Below are 19,853 nucleotides of genomic sequence, written 5' to 3' on the forward strand. Positions count from 1 at the left end.
GGCCCGGCTTCCCCTATCCCGCCCCGGTAACTCTTTCCTCTTCCACTTTCTCTACTTTGAACCCATCCCAGCAGAGTCCAGGAAGTAGCCTGGAACCGAAGAATGACAGCGGCAGAGTCCAATGAGACCTACCAGCGGCGGGGAAGCCCCCGCCCAGAAAGCAAAGGCAGCCAATAGACGGCAGGAGGCGGAACTTCCGCTGTCCCGAGGCGGGCGGGAGGGGTGGGAGGGAAGCGAACTGTTGTGGTGCGGCGCGTCGGGCGGGTGGCGTCCGGGCTGGCCCTGGGGGCTGCGGCCGGGACTCGGGGCTCCGCCGAGCGGCTTGCAGGGGTGGGGCCGGCCAGACGCGCCGCGGGGCCCGGACACTGCGGGTTCCAGGCCGGGCCCCGCGCGAAGGGGGTGTGCGTGGGGGAGGCCGCGCCACCCCGGGAGAGCTGCGGGACCAGCGAGTTTTGCTTTGCCACCGAAAGAAGGCGGGAGCCGGCGGGGGCCTCGGAGACCCCGGGGGCCGCGCGGCCCGGAGCCCCGGGGCAGTGGCCGCTCCGCGAGACGCGTCTCCCCGGGACGTTCCGCCGCCGCGGCAGCGCCGGAGACGAGTGTGGGGCCGCGGGCGCCGCCAGTGACCCTGGTGCGAGCCGCGGGAGCGGACCCCGGGGCCTGGCGCGCAGGGAGGCCGGGGACCCCCGCACCCCGGGAGCCGCGGGGCCCGGCGGCGGCGGGGGGTGAGGCGGCCGGGCCTCTCGGGACGCCGGGCAGGACCGCGCCGGCCGGGAGACGGACTCCTGGACTGTCGGGCGTGGGGAGGGCGGAGATCGCGGCGCCCGGCCCCGCGCGGGGAGCACGGCCGCGGAGTGGCCTAGAACGGGGGCCTGTTCCCCCCCGGAGGGGCCGAGCCGGGGCGGGGAGATGAACGGCTTCAGCACGGAGGAGGACAGCCGCGAAGGGCCCCCGGTCGCCGCCGCTGCCGCCGCCGCCGCCGCTGCTGCCGCCGCCGCCGCCGCTGCCGCCGCCGCCGCCGCCGCCGCCGCCACCCCGGGCTACGGCCAGAGCTGCTGCCTCATCGAGGACGGCGAGCGCTGCGTCCGGCCCGCCGGCAACGCCTCCTTCAGCAAGCGGGTGCAGAAGAGCATCTCGCAGAAGAAACTCAAGCTGGACATCGACAAGAGCGTGAGTCTCCCCCCCCCACACACACACACCCTGCAGGTCCCCGGGCCCCCCGCGCCCCATCGCTGCACCCACACCCCGTGCCCCGCACCCTGCACCCGGGGAGGATGCCTGGCTTCGCCTCGCCAACACCTGATGGGCGGAATTGAAGAGTTAAGGCCGCTCGCTGGTTTCCTCGCTGAAGTGCTTGGGTGGTTTTACCCTGATCTGGGAGTTTGGGAGGGGACTAAGTGGGGGGGGGGGGGTTGGAGCGTCGTGGAACTTGGATCGAGATCTGACCGTGGGGTTGGACTTGAGAGTGAGCGAGTGAGAGGTGGGTGGGTTGTTTTCGTGTGTCGTATCCCACGAAAGACCGAGAGATCAGCGTGGAAGACATCCCGCGGGCTCTGCAGCAACTTCCTCTTTCTAGAAACCCCGGGGAAAGGTGGCCAGTGACTTTCCTGTCCCCCAGCAGCCGGTTTCTACAGTGGGGCACCGAGCTTGCTTTGTACTCAGTTGTGGGAATGAGTTTTTGTTTGTTTGTTTTCCCTAGGATGTGACAGAAACAAGGCCAAGGTCAGGTCTTGCGAGTTGGCTCTGGCTGTGTGACTGGTGGGGGTGGGGCGTTTTGGGAAGGTAGGGATTTACATTGGAGTAGGGTTGCCCTGTGTTCTGTGCCTGCTGATAGGAAACTTCCTTTGTGATTTCTGCACTTTTAGCTAATTGCTAAAGCGGCCTGTTGTAGGAACTTTTTTAGTTTGACATCTGTTGCTACAGGCTTTAAATGATGGCCGCTTTATGATTAGGAATTGGTAGTGAGCAAAGGAGTATTTTTTAATGTTCACTAGCTTACATGATTAATAATGGGGAAATTTATGAGGTTAAACGAAGGCCTCTTTTCTTTTCTTTTTTCTTTATTTTGGGTCCGGCCGTGGGGCCTGAACTCTGGGCCTGGGCCCTGTCCCTCAGCTCTTCAGCTCAAGGCTAGCGCTCTACCACTTGAGCCACAGCACCACTTCCGGCTTTTTTCTTTTTGCTTATGTGGTGCTGAGGAATCGAACCCAGGGCCTCATGCATGCAAGGCAAGCACTTTACCACTGAGCCACCTTCCCAGCCCCGGGAAGGGCACTTTTCTACTTTAGATTTTTCCAGTTAAACTGAGGCCCAGAGGTAGAAAGCACTAGTATCAAAGGCACACAGCATCTAAGAGGCTGCTTAACTTCCTAAAGTCTTTTTCTGACTTATTTCAAGATTCCTGCATAAGCCTTCATTAATAACTCTCTGTAAATCTTGTCTTTCTTGGAGGTTATCCCCTCCCCCAGTTTTATTTAACCCTTGTATATATGAAGCTCTTGCATCAAAAGGTGTTATTTTTAAATAGTGGGGGGAGTCAGTCAATGGCTTTCTTATTACCAGTCTATCTTAAATGACTGAAAATTCATTTTGAGCAAACAGCTGACTAGATACCAAAATGAAATGCTTAATTTTTAGACAGTAGTGAATATATTCCCTTACAAACACTGGCTATCTTATCTATAGGCTGTGAACAGTCTTTAGTCATTTTCTCTTGTGTGTGTGTGTGTGTGTGTGTGTGTATATATATATATATATATATATACATATATATATATATATATATATATATATATATGGGGGGGTACACAAGCATGCCAGTTACTGGGGTTTGAACTCGGGGCCTTGGTGCTGCCCCATAGCTTTTTCCTCTCAGGCTGGCTCCCTACCAACCACTTGAGCCACAGCCCCCACTTCCAGCTTTTTCATAGTTAATTGGAGATCCGAGTCTCATGGACTTCCCTGCTTGTGCAGTGTCAATCCTCAGATCTCAGCCTCCTAAATCGCATGAGCACCAGCCAGGCCCTCCAGTTTTACACCCTTGGTTGCCTTTACCTCTGAATGATTTTGCTACTGCAAGCAAGGCCCTGTTAACCTATGGATCCCACAGATATGGACTGTGCCTGGTTATCTCATGAGTCCGGAAGAGAGGCAGGCAGCTAACCTTGGCAAGAACATTCCCAAAAGGTAGCTGGAGATTAGAAGGTGGAATCCTTCATAACTTGTTGCAGGGTGGTGGTATGGAGTCATTGATGCTGAAAAGTATTCTATTTAGTTCTCACAGGTTTGGGCAGGAATTCAATTTTAACTACTGTGTTACAAAAAATGTTTAGCTGTTGGACAGAATGAAACAAGAGATACAAACATAGGACACAGGTTTTGTTTCTACTTTCCTGTTCCCATCCCACCCTCAGAACCCACTGAGCTAAATGAAGACCTGTTTTTACTTGATAGGTTAAAGGAGAGGCACAAGTTACCTTGTTAAAGGACTTAGCTGAGAACCTTTTAAATAACAGCAGCAAAAACCTAACTCAAGCAGTTTAACTCAATTTATGTAGACATTGGCGATGCTCAGTAACTTACCCAGATGCTTGCAGACATTTCTCCAATTGACATAGTACTTGAAGCACTTTATAAAGGAAAGTATTGAGGTAGGAAAGGAAGTGTACCAGGAGTCAGAAGGTCTGTGTGATCTTGGCCAGACCATTTTCCCCAAGCTGGGTGATTTTTACTTTAACCGCTCTAGAAAATGAGATTGGCGCTAGTGGTCATGAAGTGATTGCTAAATTCTCTTCCATCTAAGATTCTTTTATTGTAGTGTCATGACCTGATGCCTCCCAGATGAAGTTTTAGGGAATAATCCTTATCTGTGTGCTCTCCCCTGAAGTTTTCCAGTGTGTACTTGAAACAGTTGCCTATCAGGTCTCCATGGCTGCTTCCTGGAAAAAAGCTTATCCCATGGTCCCTTCTTCACCTGGGTAGGCATCTTTGAGACAATTGCACATACTGTGTCCGAAAGTCCTTTGACAGAGTGGACTTGGCAAAACTGTTCAAATTTGCAGCCATGAAAGTGACAGCTTTTACTGGCTGATGCAGCTTTTAGATATCAAACTGCCTATATCAGTGCATCAGCATTTATTGAGTGCCTGCTGTCTACCAAAACACCATCACAGTATAAACTTAGAACCACTTATGGCTCACTAATCCCACTACATGAAAATGATAATTCATCTGAATAAACAGTTTTTAGTATTTTTTTTCTCCATGAAGAGGCCTAAATTAATTGATGCTCCTTTCCTGTCAGCTTACTTTTATCTTTGGGGATTATTTAAGGAATAAACTCAATTTCCGACTTCTTTCCAGAACATTTGTGTAACATCTGTTTCAATATCAACAACCCCTAGTCATTGACTTGGACAGCCCATTTCTGTAAAGTTTTTGAATGGTTCCCACAGGCAACTCAGGAATTTATGTGCTCAAGCATACTTCTTCTTTTTTGGGGCGGGGGGGGGGGTACAGGTCCTGGGGCTTGAAATCAGGGCCTTGGCACTTTCCCTGAGCTTTTGTGTTCAAGGCTAGTGCTCTACCACTTGAGCCACAGCTCCACTTCTGGGTTTTTGGTGTTTAATTGGAGATTGATGTTCTCATGGACTTTCCTTCCCAGGTTCATCTGGGTCTCCTGAACCGCTAGGATGACAGGCATGAGCCACCTTGGCCCAGCTTTATACTTTTATTTTGTTTTTATCTTTAAGTAGTTGTACAAAGGAGTCAAGCATACTTTTTATATTTTAGCTGCTATTGGTACCCTTACTAGTGTGCTCCAGCTTGCATTCCACATCAGCGATAATGTGCACATTCTTGTAGAATTCCTGCATCTCTTTCCTCTCTTTTTTTTTTTTTTTGAGGGGGGGGTACTGAGGCTTGAACTCAGGGCCTAGGCATTTTTTCCTTAGCTTTTTTGTTCAAGGTTAGCACTTTACCACTTGAGCTACACCTCTGCTTCCAGCTTTTTGCTTGTTAATTGGGGATAAGAATCCCACAGAGGAAGTGGTGCTGTGGCTCAAGAGGTAGAGTGCTTGTCTTGAGCTGCAGAGCTAAGGGACAGTGCCCAAGCCCAGAGTTCAAGCCCCATGACTGACAAAAAAAAAAAAAAAAAGAATCCCACAGAGTTTCATGCTCTGACTGTCTTGGAACCCAGATCCTCAGATCTAGGCCTCCTGAGTAGATAAGATGACAAGTATATGTCCCCAGCACCCTCTTTGGACTTCTTTATAGATCAGATGTGAGGTTATATAAGACTTACACACTGCTACACGGAAAGAGTTTTTCAAAGGATTGCAATAGTAGATATTGTTTGTATAAACTTGGGTGTCCAAATACCCCTACCCAATCCCTGCTTCCCTCCTTTGTCCAGCTGCACCGCAAGGTTGTAATTCCTATAGGTGTTCTGAAAATGCCATATCACTCCTCACTTCACAAGCCTTGAGGAGAGTCACACTGCCCACATGACCACAAGATGGCCTCCGCCCCCTTTGGTAGCCTTTTTTGGCATCACTGTCTTGCCTGTCCTTCATATGTGAAGGTTTCCTGGTGGCCTGCAAATCCTCCCTTCTCCCAACCCATCTTCTTTTATCTTCACCGTTTCCTGGAGACTTGGTCATACTTGGTCACTGGGGAGGAAAGGGGTGCACGGATGTGCATGTGCACATGCGTGTGCTTGCTCAACCACTGAGCTGCGCCTCAGGCCTCAGTTTCTTATTTCCTAGCTCTGTAGTAAGCATCTGCCCAACATGGCCTGCCTTTTGTTCTTCTGTCTCTCCAATGCCTGGCCAAGAAGAGAGCCCCGTAGTTTGACAGAGCCCCCCTGCTATTGCCATGCAACTTGCAGTTCTCACTCTCATCTGCTTCCCATCAGGTAAGGCACCTGTATATCTGTGACTTCCACAAAAACTTCATCCAGAGTGTCCGAAACAAAAGGAAGAGAAAGACGAGTGACGATGGCGGCGATTCTCCTGAGCACGACACTGACATTCCTGAGGTAAAGGCCAAGAAGTCAGCCAGAGAACACTGGAAGCATGCTTTTTCCTTCCTCTGGTCTGGTCTGCTTTTTGTGCTAAGAACTAATTTAGTCCCCTGTGTTTCACTGCGGATTTTTTTTTTTTTTTTTTTTTTTAGTGAAAAGTGAATTATAGTACCATTGAATCTGAACACTTAGAAATCAACTGGTTGAGCTGTTCCATAACTTCGAGAAAGGCACAGAGACCTGAGGTCATTGACCTTTCCAATAGACCTTATTGCTTTTATTTAAGAAACCCCTGACAAATGCTTCACCATGACCTCTTGATCACCTTAAGCCTCGTTTTCATCTCTAACACTAGGGTCTGGCCATTTATGATCGAGGAGCAGTTCTCTTCTCAGATTTCTGGTCTGTCAGATACAGGTGCAGAGTCGTCAGTTTGTACCAGCTCGGTTTTCTGTCATACATTGATTCCATAACTGCTGGTTAAGGCCTGTTCCCAAGGATGCATTTCCTACCCAGTTCCATTGAACCAGAGCTATCAGCCCTGGCACTCTCATATCTGGGACCAGGACCAGATGCTTCTTTATTATGGGGGCAAATCCTGGGTTTTATGGGGTGTTTAGAACATACCACCTTTATCTTTTTTTTTTTTTTTTTCCTGTTGATAATGGAGCTTGGACTCAGAGCCTGGATGCTGTCTCTGAGCTCTTTTAGCTCAAGGCTAATGCTCTACCACTTTGAGCCACAGCTTCACTTCTTGTTTTCTGGGGGTTCATTGGAGGTAAGAGTCTCTGACTTTCTTGCCTGGGCTGGCTTTGAATCGGGAACCTCAGATCTCAGCCTCCGAGTAGCTAGGGTTGGTTACAGGAATGAGCTACCAGTGCCCAGCTTGCCTCTATCCTTGACAATCAAAAAACATCTTCAAACATGGCCATGTGTTCTCCCGAGGGCAAAGCATCCTGAGCTGACCCCTGCAGTAAACTACATGATGTAGCCTTTTTCAACCAGAGTCGGCTTTCCTTAGGATGCCTGGGAGTATTAAATGAGGCTCCAAGAAAGGAATATGGGGTTTTCTTTCTGTCTAAATTGTTTTTACTTAAGACTCAGCAAAAGAAGAACCCTTTATAAGTATACATTGAATATCTGACACATGAATATTTCATAAGGCAAACCGCGTGTTCGCACTCAAGAGTGAAAATGCATGTGTAGGAATAGAAAGAGTAGGCGGGCCTTTGTCTGCAGATGTGAAGGAAACCTTTGAAAATCTAGCCCTCCCCCTCTGCTCCTCCCCATGTCCCCTTTTCCAACATTAGTTTACAGTGTCTTTCTGTGGCCTTTTGCATTATTATTATTATTTTATAAAGATGCATTTGCTTTCTAAATGCCTTTCACTAGGGGGGGGGAAAAAAAGCAAAGGTTTTGAGGAATGTTTTGAAACAAATGAAGGGCTTCGGTCCCTCATATTGATCATTCATTTTGTTTTTAAAGTGCTCTCCACCTGCCTGAAGCAAGAACATCTCTTTTAGAGGCAGGTAAAGGCAGCCCAACTTTCTGGGCCTTCAATATTTCATGACTGTGCAGCTTTCCTCTCTTCCTGTGTTGGAAAAAAAAAAAAAAGTGATGTGGGGGGGGTCCCTTCCGCTCTGTTCTCTAGTCATCTACAGAGACCCTGACCCTGCTTCTGTGTACAAACCACAGATGCTTTCCAGCTTTCCCTTGAGGATTGTTAAGACTTTCCAAATCCTGAAGGCTGAGCCTAGGCAAAAACAAAAACAAGCTATTTGACAGTTATACTTCTTTCAATGCCCCTCTTTCTCTAGTTGCTGCCTAGTTCTAGCATGTTCTTTCTCTAGAAGTCCTCTCTAGAGGACATCCCTCCTTGATGTCCTCTAATGTCACCACCCCTCCAGAGCTTGACTCATTTCCCTGGTGAATCAGTGCTCCCTGTAAACCCCCACCAACTCCCAAGTTCCTGCAGCACCCTCCCCCCCCCATCTTCCCCACCCCCCCGCCAGCCATCATAACTCCTCCTGACTTCCAAGGCATTGTCACCACCACCATCTTTCCCTTGAAACTACCCCGATTTCCTGGGACCCTGAACCCCCGAACCCTTCATCTTCTGCATTTCTGTGCTTATGGTCCCCTCACACCTTACCCTCTTCCTCAGTGTCTGCTTCACCTCCTTCACCAGTCTCCTGGGATCAGCCCTCCCCAGCCAGGACTCTTTTCCAGTCATTTCTTATCCTCCATCCCAGTTATTCATCCTCATTGGACAAATCTCTAAGACTTTTCTTTTGTAGCCCTCCCCTTCCTCACCCCTACCTCTAGGGTATGCTGGGCACCTAGTGGGTTCTTACTGAATCCTACCTGGTCAAGTGATGGATAATGTGTTTTCTCCTCTTCTCTCCAGGTTGACCTGTTCCAGCTGCAGGTGAACACTCTGCGACGTTATAAACGACACTACAAGTTGCAGACCAGACCAGGCTTTAATAAGGCCCAGTTAGCAGAAGTAGGTAGATGTGTGGCTTCCATGTAGTCCCGATTCTCACCACTCATTGTGGCCTTCTCCATAATTCTGCACACAGGTGTCTATTCTCATCTTCCACATAACGTAGAATCCCAAAGCATTAAATTTGGAAAGATTTCATTTCTAGAAAAGAAACAGTGGTACAGAGAGAGAAAATGACTTGCTTAAAACCACAACAGCAAGCCAGGCACTGGCGGCTCGAACCTGTAATCCTAGCTACTCAGGAGGCTGAGATCTGAGGATTGCAGTTCAAAGCCAGCCCAGGCAGGAAAAATCTATGAGACCCTTATCTCCAAGTAATCACAGAAAAAGCCAGAAGTGGTGCTGTGGCTCAAGTGGTAAGGTGCTACCCTGGAGCAAAAAGAAGCTCAGGCACAACGCCCAAGCCTGGAGTTTGAACCCCAGCATAGGGGGGGAAAAAATCACATAGCAACCTTAGTAGCAGAATGGAAATGGGATTCTTAGGACTCCTGGTTCTAAGTCCTGAATGTTCTTTTAAGTTCTGTCTGTGAGTGTGTTGGTGCACATGCATGTGCATAAACATTGGTACTGGGACTTGAACTTAGGGACCAAGTGCAGTCCTATAACTTTTTCACTCCAGTCTGGCACTCTTACCACTTAAGCCATACCTTCGTGTGTGTGTGTGTGTGTGTGTGTGTGTGTGTGTGTGTGTGTGTGTGTGTGTGTGTGTGTGTGTGTGTGTGTGTGTGTGTGTGTGTGTGTGTGTGTGTGTGTGTGTGTGCTGTGTGTGTGTGTGCTGTGTGTGTGTGTGCTGTGTGTGTGTGTGCTGTGTGTGTGTGTGTGTGTGTGCTGTGTGTGTGCTGTGTGTGTGTGTGTGTGCTCTTACCACTTAAGCCATACCTTCGTGTGTGTGTGTGTGTGTGTGTGTGTGTGTGTGTGTGTGTGTGTGTGTGTGTGTGTGTGTGTGTGTGTGTGTTGGACTTGCCTGCCCTGGCTGGCTTTGAACCATCATCCTTAAATCTCAGCCTCCCAAGTGGCTAGGATTACAGGCATGAGCCACCAGTGCTCAGCTTTTCCTTTTTTTTTTTTTAAACACACAATTTGTTTTGCCCACTTGTACCACCTCAGAGGTATGGTGGCAACTGGGCAAGTAAAACAGTCCTGGCCTCTTCTACCTTGGGCTGACGGAAATTATACAAGCGATGGCCCACCGCCAGTGGCAGTGTCATAAGGCTAAAGCTCTGCTTTGGGACGGCTGGAGTCCTAACTCCCTGGAGAAGAGGGCACTGAGGTCTGCCTCCCCCAGGAGGCTCTGCCATAGCCACAGCCCCCTGTGACCTCATGTCCTCAGATCAGAAAGTATGGCCCTGATTCATGCATGGCTTATGGGACTGTGGTTTGGTTTCTCTCCCCCCCCCACATAGACCGTCAGCCGCCACTTCAGGAACATACCTGTGAATGAGAAGGAGACCCTCGCCTACTTCATCTACATGGTGAAGACTAACAAGAGTAGACTGGACCAGAAGTCCGAGGGCAGCAAGCAACTGGAGTGAGGAGAACGCCCAGCCTAGAGGAATGAGGTTCGATAGAAACCTGAGGCCCAGGTGATATCTGCGTCATTCAAGCCCATGATGACTGTTAACTTTTATTGTAAATAAAAAAAGTTGGAATGATGAATACTGTAAATCTTTTTGGTCAGAAGGATTATATTCTCATGATTGAGTATGTGTATAAAAAGACATTTTTTTAAACTTTTTTTATTGTTAATTACAAAGGTGATGTACAGAGGGGTTACAGTTATATAAGTCAGGTAAAGACTACATTTCTTTTTTGGACAATGTCACCCCTAAAAGGACTTTTTTTTAAAGGTAACTACTGGTGTGAAAGAAAAATAAACACCCAGAATCATGGAAAGAATGCAAAATGTTGTCTCACAGTATTCACCAGAGTACTCAGTCAGTTCTACTGGAAATGTGGGATGGGAACTATTGTGGCGGTCATTCTGTAATACCAGGCAAGGCTCAGCTGTGGACTAGCAGGAAGGCATGGCTGATGTTGGAAGTAGGGGAGCAGGTGCACATCTGGACTTACAGGCTTCCCAGCAGGGATGTAGTCAGGCCTGCTCAGTTACAAGCTTTGTCATTTGAGAGCAAATCAGTTTGACCCTGGGTCCCCTCCCTTGCCTCGTGCCTTGTGCACACTGGGCACTCAGGGTTTGTTGGCTAATTGACTTGTCATAAAGCCAACCTGATAATCTCTGCTCTGCTTCCCTTTCTCCTTAACCAAGACTGCTGCTGCTCCTGTTGCTCACTGCTCAGCCCTGTGTAAGGCAGGAATCCTGACATACTGATAGGCCTTTAGAGCCAATGAGAATTTCAAAGCAGTTGCACGTACAAAGTTCTGATTAGAAACCATGGCCCCCAAAGCTCTCATAGGAGGGGCGGCTGGTGTATGCCTCTCTGCACATCACTGGAATCACATGTTAGCCATGGTTGCAGACCAGTGCTGCTGTGACCACCTCGGTGGTTTGGGCTAGTGTTAGTCCTTTGTTCCCAATGGCCAGGAAAGCTGCCAAAACTAGGATTCCCGCTCAGAAATCCAGCCAACATCAGTGTCAACCTGAGAAATTTGCTTCCCTTTTAGGGAAAAAAAATTGCTAGAGGAACTTTAGATAGTATTAATAATGACCTGATTTTTTTTTCACTTCAAAAAAAAAATCAGAGCCAAAGTATCCAATGAAAACAAAGTGTTAGATCTAAAATGATGTTTGTGGAAAATCTCTTATCAGTGTCTTTGGGGACAGAGTGTGTAGATAAGTTGAGAGAAAAAGAGCCCCCAAAAGGGGGTAAAAAGGGATTTGGGTTCTAATTTCTGACCGACCATCTTAAACCCTGTACATTGGCCAAAGGTGTCATCTTCCTAATTGGTTTCAATGCTGAGTTATTTCTTAAGCCTTAAGTGATGAAAGAAGCAGTGGAAAGAGTAGGCTGAGAGAGTGTTCATAGATGGCTTGATCTGAGCATTGTCTTAGAGGATTCAGGACGAAATCCACAATGAGCAGGGCCGGGCATGTGCCCTCCCACATTTGGTCCTGTGAAAGAAGACTGTGCACCTGTGCTTTCTGAGGATTGGGGACAGAGTCCCACCCTCCCTAAAATGCAGTGTATTTTCTTGGAGCAAAGCTTTTACTAGTGTTTAAGATGCATGTCTTGCAGATTGCAGCCTTTTTAAATATGTGTAAATGGATGTACATAGAACATATATGGGGCTATGAGGAAGCCCCATTTTGAGGATTTGAGGCCTCTCCTGGCTGTGGAGGGCAAGGTGGCCTCCTAGTATTTTCACTCCTACACACAGACTTGGTGCATGTGTAGAGATGATCTCCCACTTTGTTAACAGATCCTGATGGGGTATCAAGAAAGCTCAATGGGCTGGCTAGAGTCTGGGGCAAGTAGGGCCAAGAAGGTTAAAGCACCATCTACCTGCTCTATGGAAATGGCCATGTCTTTCTGATACTTAAACCAAAATGATGGGCATGTAGGTCAAGTCACTTTTTTGTGTGATTTTTGTTTTGTTTTTAGCAACCAATCTGCTTTCCTGGGAGAGAGAAAGAGAGAGAGAGAGAGAGAGAGAGAGAGAGAGAGAGAGAGGTGGCTATGTTTATAAGTTGTGGGGTTGGGACCCACCTGTTCACATGATCTGAAGGAATGCTTTTGTTCCCAAGAAAAACCCAGGGGAATGTTTTCACTTCCGCAGGATGCTGCGAACCTAGAGTTTCATGTTGTCTTTCCTTGGAAGAGGGCTGATTTAGCAATGTGGATGGTATGGGTAGCTCTTCAATTTTTTTGTTGTTGTTCTGAAATCAGGACGTGAACTCTGTACCTTGACGCTTTGCTTATTGGCTGGTGCTCCACCAACTGAACCACATCGAACCCCAGCTTTTCAACCTTTTAGAGCAGATCAGGTATGAGAAAAGAAAAAGCTGTTGAATATTACATTTCCCTCATGTCCAAAAGTGTGTCCTTTCATCGAACCACTTGCCTTAGTCCCTTCCACAGCCTCTGATGGTTTACCTGTGAACAGACTTCCACCTAGAAGTGGTCTGGGCCCAGCTGCAGGGAATATGGGGTTGAGGGAGGGTGTGTTTGTCTTGGCTGCTGACATTTTTATACCACCTGTCAACCTGTCAAGTACTCTCAAGCCTCTCCTACCTGTAATGGCTCAATGTTGTCTTGTCTGTTTCTGGGCAACACCAGAAGTTCAAGTTCAGAACTAGCATTCACTTTTTTTTAATTTTTATTTTTTGTTCTGGTCTTGGGGTTTGAACTCAGGGCCTAGGCACTGTTCCTGAGCTTTAGTGATCATGGCTGGCATTCTACCATTTGAGCCATAGCTCCACTTCTGCATTTTTGGTAGCAGATTGGAGAGGAGTCTCACATACTTTCCTGCCTGGCTGGCTTTGAACCACAGTCCTCAGATCTCAGCCTCCTGAGTTACTGTGATTACAGGCATAATGCACTAGTGCCTGGCTGGCATTCACTTCTCCCTGCCTCTCTGCCAGCTTGGCATGGACCTTTCATTTGCTGAGATTTGTTACATGAAAATGTAAACATCCCACCATTCCTGTTAAGGTTTTTAAAAAAAAACAAATGGATGAACTTTTTTTTTTTTTTTGGCCAGGTCTAGGGCTTGAATTCAGTGTCTGGTCAATGTCCCTGATCTCCTTTGCTAAAGGCTAGCACTCTACCACTTGAGCCACAGTGCCACTTCTGGTTTTTTGTTTATGTGTTACTGAGGAATCAAACGCAGGAGTTTATGCATGCTAGGCAAACACATTCCCAGTCCCTAGACAAACACTTGTTTAAGGAACATTTACATTGGCACTAGCTTGGGACAATCATACATTAGCTGAATCTCATAAAAGATTGCTAACCAAAAGAGTCAAAACCAGTCTTTAAAATGAAGAGGAGCTGGGAGCCAGTGGCTCATGCCTGTAATCATAGCTACTTAGGAGGCTGAGATGTGAGGATTGCAGTTCAAAGCCAGCCTGGGAAGGAAGTGTGTGAGACTCTTAGCTCTTATCACAGAAAAAAAAATCAGAAATAGTTCTATGGCTCAAGTGGTAGAGCGCTAGCCTTAAGCAAAAAGGTGCTCAGGGTCATCACCCAGGACCAGAGTTGGAACCCCAGGAAAAAAAAAATGAAGAGGAATTTCACGTGTGTTTTAACAGCCATGGGTGATGAACTGTTCCCATCCTATCAAAGCTAAATAGTCACAGCTAGCCTCTCAAAGAACAGCTATTAATCATGTTTGCAAGTGGAATGTTGGATCCTTGGCATTTGTGAGGTTTATTTTGATGAGGGTTTTTTGTTGTTGTTGTTTTATGCTAGTCCTGGAGCTTGAACTCAGGGCCTGGATGCTGTCCTGAGCTTTTGCCCAAGGCTAACACTACCACTTGAGCCATAGCTCTACTTCTAGCTTTTTGGCAGTTCATTGGAGATAAGAGTCTCATGGAATCTCCTGCCTGGGCTGGCTTCAAACCATGATTCTCAACTCTCAGCCTCCTGAGTAGCTAGGATGATAGGCTGTTCAATTTGGCTGTTCATTTTGCAAGAATTTTTGTTGTTGTAATATTGTACATTGCAGCTGCCTGTGGGAGGGAGAGGAGGGGAGAGAACCACTAAAGTGGTGGTCTCAGAAATACTGTGTTGTAGACGTCATCTGAAGACAATCATTTGTCAGGCATTCTAGCGGCAAGATCCAAAAGTGGGAAAGGGCCTTAAGCCATCAGTGCACACTCCCTATCCAGGTCAGCATTATACCTGTAACCCTCCCACCAAGGGAGGGCGCCCTGTGAGCTTAAATACCTGAGGACAGAACTCACCAGCTGCCTCCTGGCCATACCTGCTGGAGCTTTATAAATGTCTGGCTTTTGTTTTGCTCTGTTGTCTCTCATCTCCATCTTAGTCTGTGGCCAGGTGGACAAAGTTCTTGACCTTGTTAGTCTGTGGCCAGGTGGACAAAGTTCTTGACCTTGGCAAAGGATTGGATCCTAGCACTGTGTCATGTTTGTGTTCTGAAAGTAGCAACAAGGACATAGACTTTCTTTTCTTTTTTCTTTTTCTTTTTTGGGTACTGGTCCTGGAGCTTGAATTCAGGGCCTGGGCACTGTCCCTGAGCTTTTTTATGCTCAAGGCTAGCACCCTACCACTTGAGCCATAGCTTCACTACTGGCTTTTTGGGTAGTTTGGTGGAGATAATAGTATCACAGGGTTTTCTTGCCTGGGCTGGCTTCAAACTGCAATCCTCAGATCTCAGCTTCCTGAGTAGGGAGGATTACAGGCATGAGCCACCAGTGCCTGGCTGACATTTTGATGTCCAATTCCCCTTCCCCCCCCCCAGACCCACGGTACTTAGTTCCTTGTTGGAGAATGTTGAGTGTACACTGGCTGTTTGCTCTTGCCAAAGCTGCAGGATGGGGTGGGAGGAATGGTAGGCACCAGCTTGCCCCAGAGTCACCTGAGACAGTTTTGAAGCCTTACTTTGGTGCTTGCCTCACAAAGATGAGCGTTCACAACATTATTTAGGAAAGGTTTCAGCTAGATTAAGAGAAAAAAAATTCACTACTTTGCTTGAAGTTAAATTCTGTGTTTGCAGAGGGCTGGTTACCTTCAGGTTCCTATAATATAGGACTTCACACACACACACAGTTCTGGAATTTTTCCTTTGGTTGAGTGTTTTGTTTTATTTTGTTTCTTGAGATGATCTTGCTGGACTTTGAACTTAGGATTTTCCTGCCTTGCCTCCCAAAGGCTGGGATTACATCTGGTTTACATGTAGTTTTTACTGGGAAAAGCAAAGTCAACTGTAAGAAGTTGGGAGTGGGGACCGTATGTCTCAGAATCAGGAAAGTGACAGCTCTTCAAGCTGGAAAGTCTTTAGGTATTGTTGACCATTCATCCACTTTTAGACAACAGGGGACTGAAAGTGCAGCTCTGGCATTGTAGGGTGAGACCTGTCTCACACTCCTCACTCAGTGTGCAATGACACTATTACACTTGAAACTGGTAACTGCCCTCAGCTTCTTTTTGCAGTCATGTGGCTTGACTTGGGGTCGGGGCTCTGTCCCTAAGCTCTTGTGCTCAAGGCTAGCGCTCTGCCACTTTGAACCACAGTGTCACTTCTGGTTTTCTGGTGGTTAATGGGAGGTAAGAGTCTCATGGACTTTTCTGCCTGGGCAGGCTTTGAACCATGACTCTTATATCTTAGCCTCCTGAGTAGTTAGGATTGTAAGTGTGAACCACTGGTGCCTGGCTCTTTTTCTCTCTTCCTTTTTTTTTTTTTTTTTTTTTGTTTGTGCCAGTCCTGGGGCTCAAACTCAGGGCCTTAGCACTGTCTCTGATCTTTGGCTCAAGGCTAATGCTCTATCACTTAAGCCACAGCTCCACTTCCAGATTTTTATTTTTTATTTTGGGTGTTGAATTAGAGATAAGAGTCTCACAGACTTTCCAGGTTGGGCTGGCTTTGAGCCTTGATCCTCAGATCTCAGTCTCCTAAGTAGCAAGGATTACAGGTATGAGCCATTAGTGCCTGGTAACCTTCAGCTTTAGAACTTATAACCAAGGCATGTCCAAAGGCAAGGTGGCTCTGAGCCTGTACTGACCTTCAGAGCTCAAGGTAAAGTGATATGATGGCTGCTAAGCTGAGTTCTGCAAAGTGAGTGGGTAAGGAAAAGCATTTTAAGACCAGAGTTCAGAAGCTCTCGTAGGGGATGAAGTGTTGCCTAGGACCTGAATCCTAATGACACGGGCTTGGGCCATGTCCCATGGTCCTGTTTTCTCTGTCTGCTCAGTTCCTGGGACCTCTAGCTCCCACTGTTAAGAGCAAGGTCATAGAACTGAAAGACCAACAAGCTCAAAATCATGGCCTGGAGAGTACATGCTTTAGGGGATATCTTTATTCCTGTCATTGTATTGGGAAGGGAAAAGTGGGTGTTGTGTGTTGGGGTGAAATGGGACCTGTTCCTATTGAAGAAACCTTTCAAATCATCCATTGCCCTAGCATACATCTCCAATACAAAGCGTCCTGTTGCTTTCGCCAGGCACATTCGTTAAATGACAGACAGGTGGACAGGACCCTTATTTTTTATTTCTATTATCTGTTATACCCATCAGAGTGTATTTTGGGGTATGGAGTTTGGTTTGGGGGGAGGAGAGGGTTGGTCCATTTTGTAACTGCCTTATTAAAAAGTAAGTGCCCTTCCATTCCAGGCCTCCTCGTATTGTACTTGTTTCCTGCCAAATCCGGAGGATCATTTGTATTTTTAAATTTTGTAACCTCTGGCTCTGTACTGTTGACAGGTTCTCCCTCCTCTGAGTCTCCTTACTATGCTGTGTGACCTTTCATGTTGCAATATCACCCAGGCGGGGTGGCCCGACTTTCCCCTGTAATAAAGGATCTGAATAAGAGATACTGCTGAATTTCTTTTGGGGATTTTTTTTTTTTTTCTGACTGTAGGGCTTGAACTCAAGGCCCACAGTGCACTATTTCTGAGTTTTTTCCCTCAAGGCTAGCACTCTATCACTTTGAGCCACAGCTCTACTTCTGGTTTTCTGGTGGTTAATTGGAGAGAGTCTCACAGATTTTCCTGCCCACTCTGGCTTCCAATCACAGTCCTCAGATCTCAGCCTCCTGAGTAGCTAGGACTATAGAAGTGAGCCACCAGTACCCTGCAAGCCCAATGTTAAACATCTCAACAAAGCCGGGCGCTGGTGGCTCACGCCTGTAATCCTAGCTACTCAGGAGGCTGAGATCTGAGGATCGAGGTTCAAAGCCAGCCCGGGCAAGACAGACCGTGAGACTCTTATCTCCAATAAACCACCAGAAAACCGGAAGTGGTGCTGTAGCTCAAGTGGTAGAGCGCTCGCCTTGAGCTGAAGAGCTGAGGGACAACGCCCAGGCCCAGAGTTCAAGCCCCACGACCGACAAAAAAAAAAAATCTCAACAACTGTGCGTGTGCATGCACACGTGCACATGCATGCCAGTCCTTTGGGCTTGACCTCAGGGTCTGGGCCCTGTCCCTGAGCTTTTGCATGCAGGGCTGGCACTCTGCACTGGAGCCACAGTTTTACTCTAGCTTTTTGGTGGTTAGTTGGAGATGAGAGTCTCACAGAGTTTCCTGCCTGGACTGGCTTTGAACTTCATTCCTCAGATCTCAGCTTTCTTAGTAGCTAGGATTGTAAGTATGCGCCATTGGTACCCAATTTTAAAAGCTTTTTCTTTTAAGCCGGGCGCTGGTGGCTCACGCCTGTAATCCTAGCTACTCAGGAGGCTGAGATCTGAGGATCGCGGTTCAAAGCCGGCCCGGGCAGGAGAGACCGTGAGACTCCTATCTCCAATAAACCACCAGAAAACCGGAAGTGGCGCTGTAGCTCAAGTGGTAGAGCGCTCGCCTTGAGCTGAAGAGCTGAGGGACAGCGCCCAGACCCAGAGTTCAAGCCCCACGACCGACCAAAAAAAACCTTTTTCTTTTTTCTTTTTTTATTTTTTGACATGTGTGCTAGCATTTCACCTACAGTAAAACTTTACTGTGTAATATTGGTCTGTCACTTGAGCATACATTAGAAATTCAGTCTCTGAACCAAGCATCAGGCTCATGCCTGTTCATGCTAGCTTCTCGGGCGGCTGAGATCCTGAGGATCACAATTTGAGGCCAACCCTGGGCAGAAAAGTTCACAAGATTCCATCTTCAGTTAACCAGAAAAAAAAAAAAAAAAAAACTGGGCTGGAGATGTAGCTTAAGTGATAGAACATCATCTTAGTAAGCACAAGGCCCCAAATTCAAACCCTGGTACCACAAAAATAAATAAATTAATTAATAATAAATAAAATCTTTGCCTACTCTCCTGTCAGCCTATCCTAAATCATATTGACGGAATCCTAGATAAGCCAAATATTACAGATTGAAAAACGCTGGATCTGTGACCCTGAACTTTTGTGAAGCAGATTCCTGAGGCCTAGCAGGTAGAGCCTTTTACCAGCATTCTTCCCCTCCTGTCTTCCCCCCTCCCACTCCCTCCTTCTTTCCCTACCTCTCTCTAGCAGCTGCCTATGTAGCCCAGGCTGGTCTTGAACTTGTGTTTTTCTTCCCTTTGCCTCCCAAGTGCTAGGATTACAGTCACACAAAGCCACACCAAGCTAAGATTTTTCTTGAGTATATTGTTTAAATAGAAGTAATGCATTCTGGTCTTAAGATTGAAATCAGGAATTTCACAAGTCTGCTTCCTCCTTTCTCCACCATCCTTATCTTCCTTTCTCCCGTTCCCCGCCTCTCTGTGTCATGGTGGAAAGTGACATTCCTGTGGCTTGTGGAGGAGGGGTGGTGGTACTCCTGGCTCTCCCCTGAGCTTGATGTTACTCATGCTGCCATCATTTTTACATGTCTGAACTCACTGTAGGAAAGGAGGGAGGTTCCAATTTTCATACTGAGCAATGGTTTCCATACCTCCACCCCTGCCCTCCAGCTCCTTCAGTGTGGACCACACACAGTGCTTTGTCCCTAAACTGAATGACCCCTATGAGGGCCAAAATTATAGCTGTTGGCTCACACCTGTAATCCTAGCTACTCAGGAAACTGAGATTTGAGTATCACGGTTCAAAGCCAGCCCCACATCAGGAAAGTCAGTGAGACTCTTATCTCCAATAAACCACCAGAAAACTGGAAGTGGCGCTGTGACTCAAGTGGTAGAGTGCTAGCCTTGAGCTCAAGAGCTGAGGGACAGCACCCAGGCCCAGAGTTCAAGCCCCATGACCAATCAAAAATAAAAATCATTTTGAGAATTCAAAGGATGAAGACCTTAATGTGCCATGAGAACAGACGTTTCTCTAAGGAGCCAGACATTAATTGGTTTCCAAATAGAGCTTTAGAAAATCCAATAGCAAGCTGGTACCCAGTAGCTCAGTCCTGTAATCCTAGCTACTCAAGAGGCTGAGATCTGAAGATGGTATTTCATAACCAGCCCAGAAAGGAAAGTCCAGGAGACTTTTCTCTCCAATTAATAACCGCAAACTGAAAATGGAGCTGTGGCTCAAATGGAAAAGCATTAGCCTTGAGCAAAAAAACTCAGGGACAGCACCCTGGCCTGAGTTCAAGTCCTAGGACTAGAGATAGATAGATAGATAGATAGATAGATAGATAGATAGATAGATAGATAGATAGATAGATAGATAGAACCCTGGCCTGAGTTCAAGTCCTAGGACTAGAGATAGATAGATAGATAGATAGATAGATAGATAGATAGATTAGATAGATTAGATAGATTAGATAGAATAGATATGATAAGATGAAAC

The 19,853-nt window shown here is 47.2% G+C and overlaps 1 protein-coding gene across 1 annotated transcript; it reads left to right on the top strand.

The window, feature by feature from the left end:
* Window positions 1-271: 271 nt before the first annotated feature.
* On the top strand, window positions 272-16,972 carry LOC138808677 (histone deacetylase complex subunit SAP30L). Its single transcript, XM_069994920.1, has 4 exons — window positions 272-1,167; window positions 5,912-6,034; window positions 8,427-8,525; window positions 9,929-16,972. Exons 1-4 carry the CDS (start codon window positions 907-909, stop codon window positions 10,055-10,057), a joined length of 612 nt encoding a protein of 203 aa, XP_069851021.1. The 5' UTR covers window positions 272-906; the 3' UTR covers window positions 10,058-16,972.
* Window positions 16,973-19,853: the final 2,881 nt, after the last annotated feature.

The sequence above is a fragment of the Dipodomys merriami genome, unplaced genomic scaffold (assembly GCF_024711535.1).
Source record: "Dipodomys merriami isolate MVZ:Mamm:240054 unplaced genomic scaffold, mDipMer1.0.p SCAF_467, whole genome shotgun sequence".
NCBI classification, from domain to species: domain Eukaryota; kingdom Metazoa; phylum Chordata; class Mammalia; order Rodentia; family Heteromyidae; genus Dipodomys; species Dipodomys merriami.

Coding starts and splice junctions, on each gene's coding strand:
- LOC138808677 (XM_069994920.1), top strand. CDS start 907: ATGAACGGCTTCAGCACGGAGGAGGACAGCCGCGAAGGGCCCCCGGTC. Junction 6,035..8,426: donor ACGACACTGACATTCCTGAG/GTAAAGGCCAAG, acceptor TCTTCTCTCCAG/GTTGACCTGTTCCAGCTGCA. Junction 8,526..9,928: donor ATAAGGCCCAGTTAGCAGAA/GTAGGTAGATGT, acceptor CCCCCCACATAG/ACCGTCAGCCGCCACTTCAG.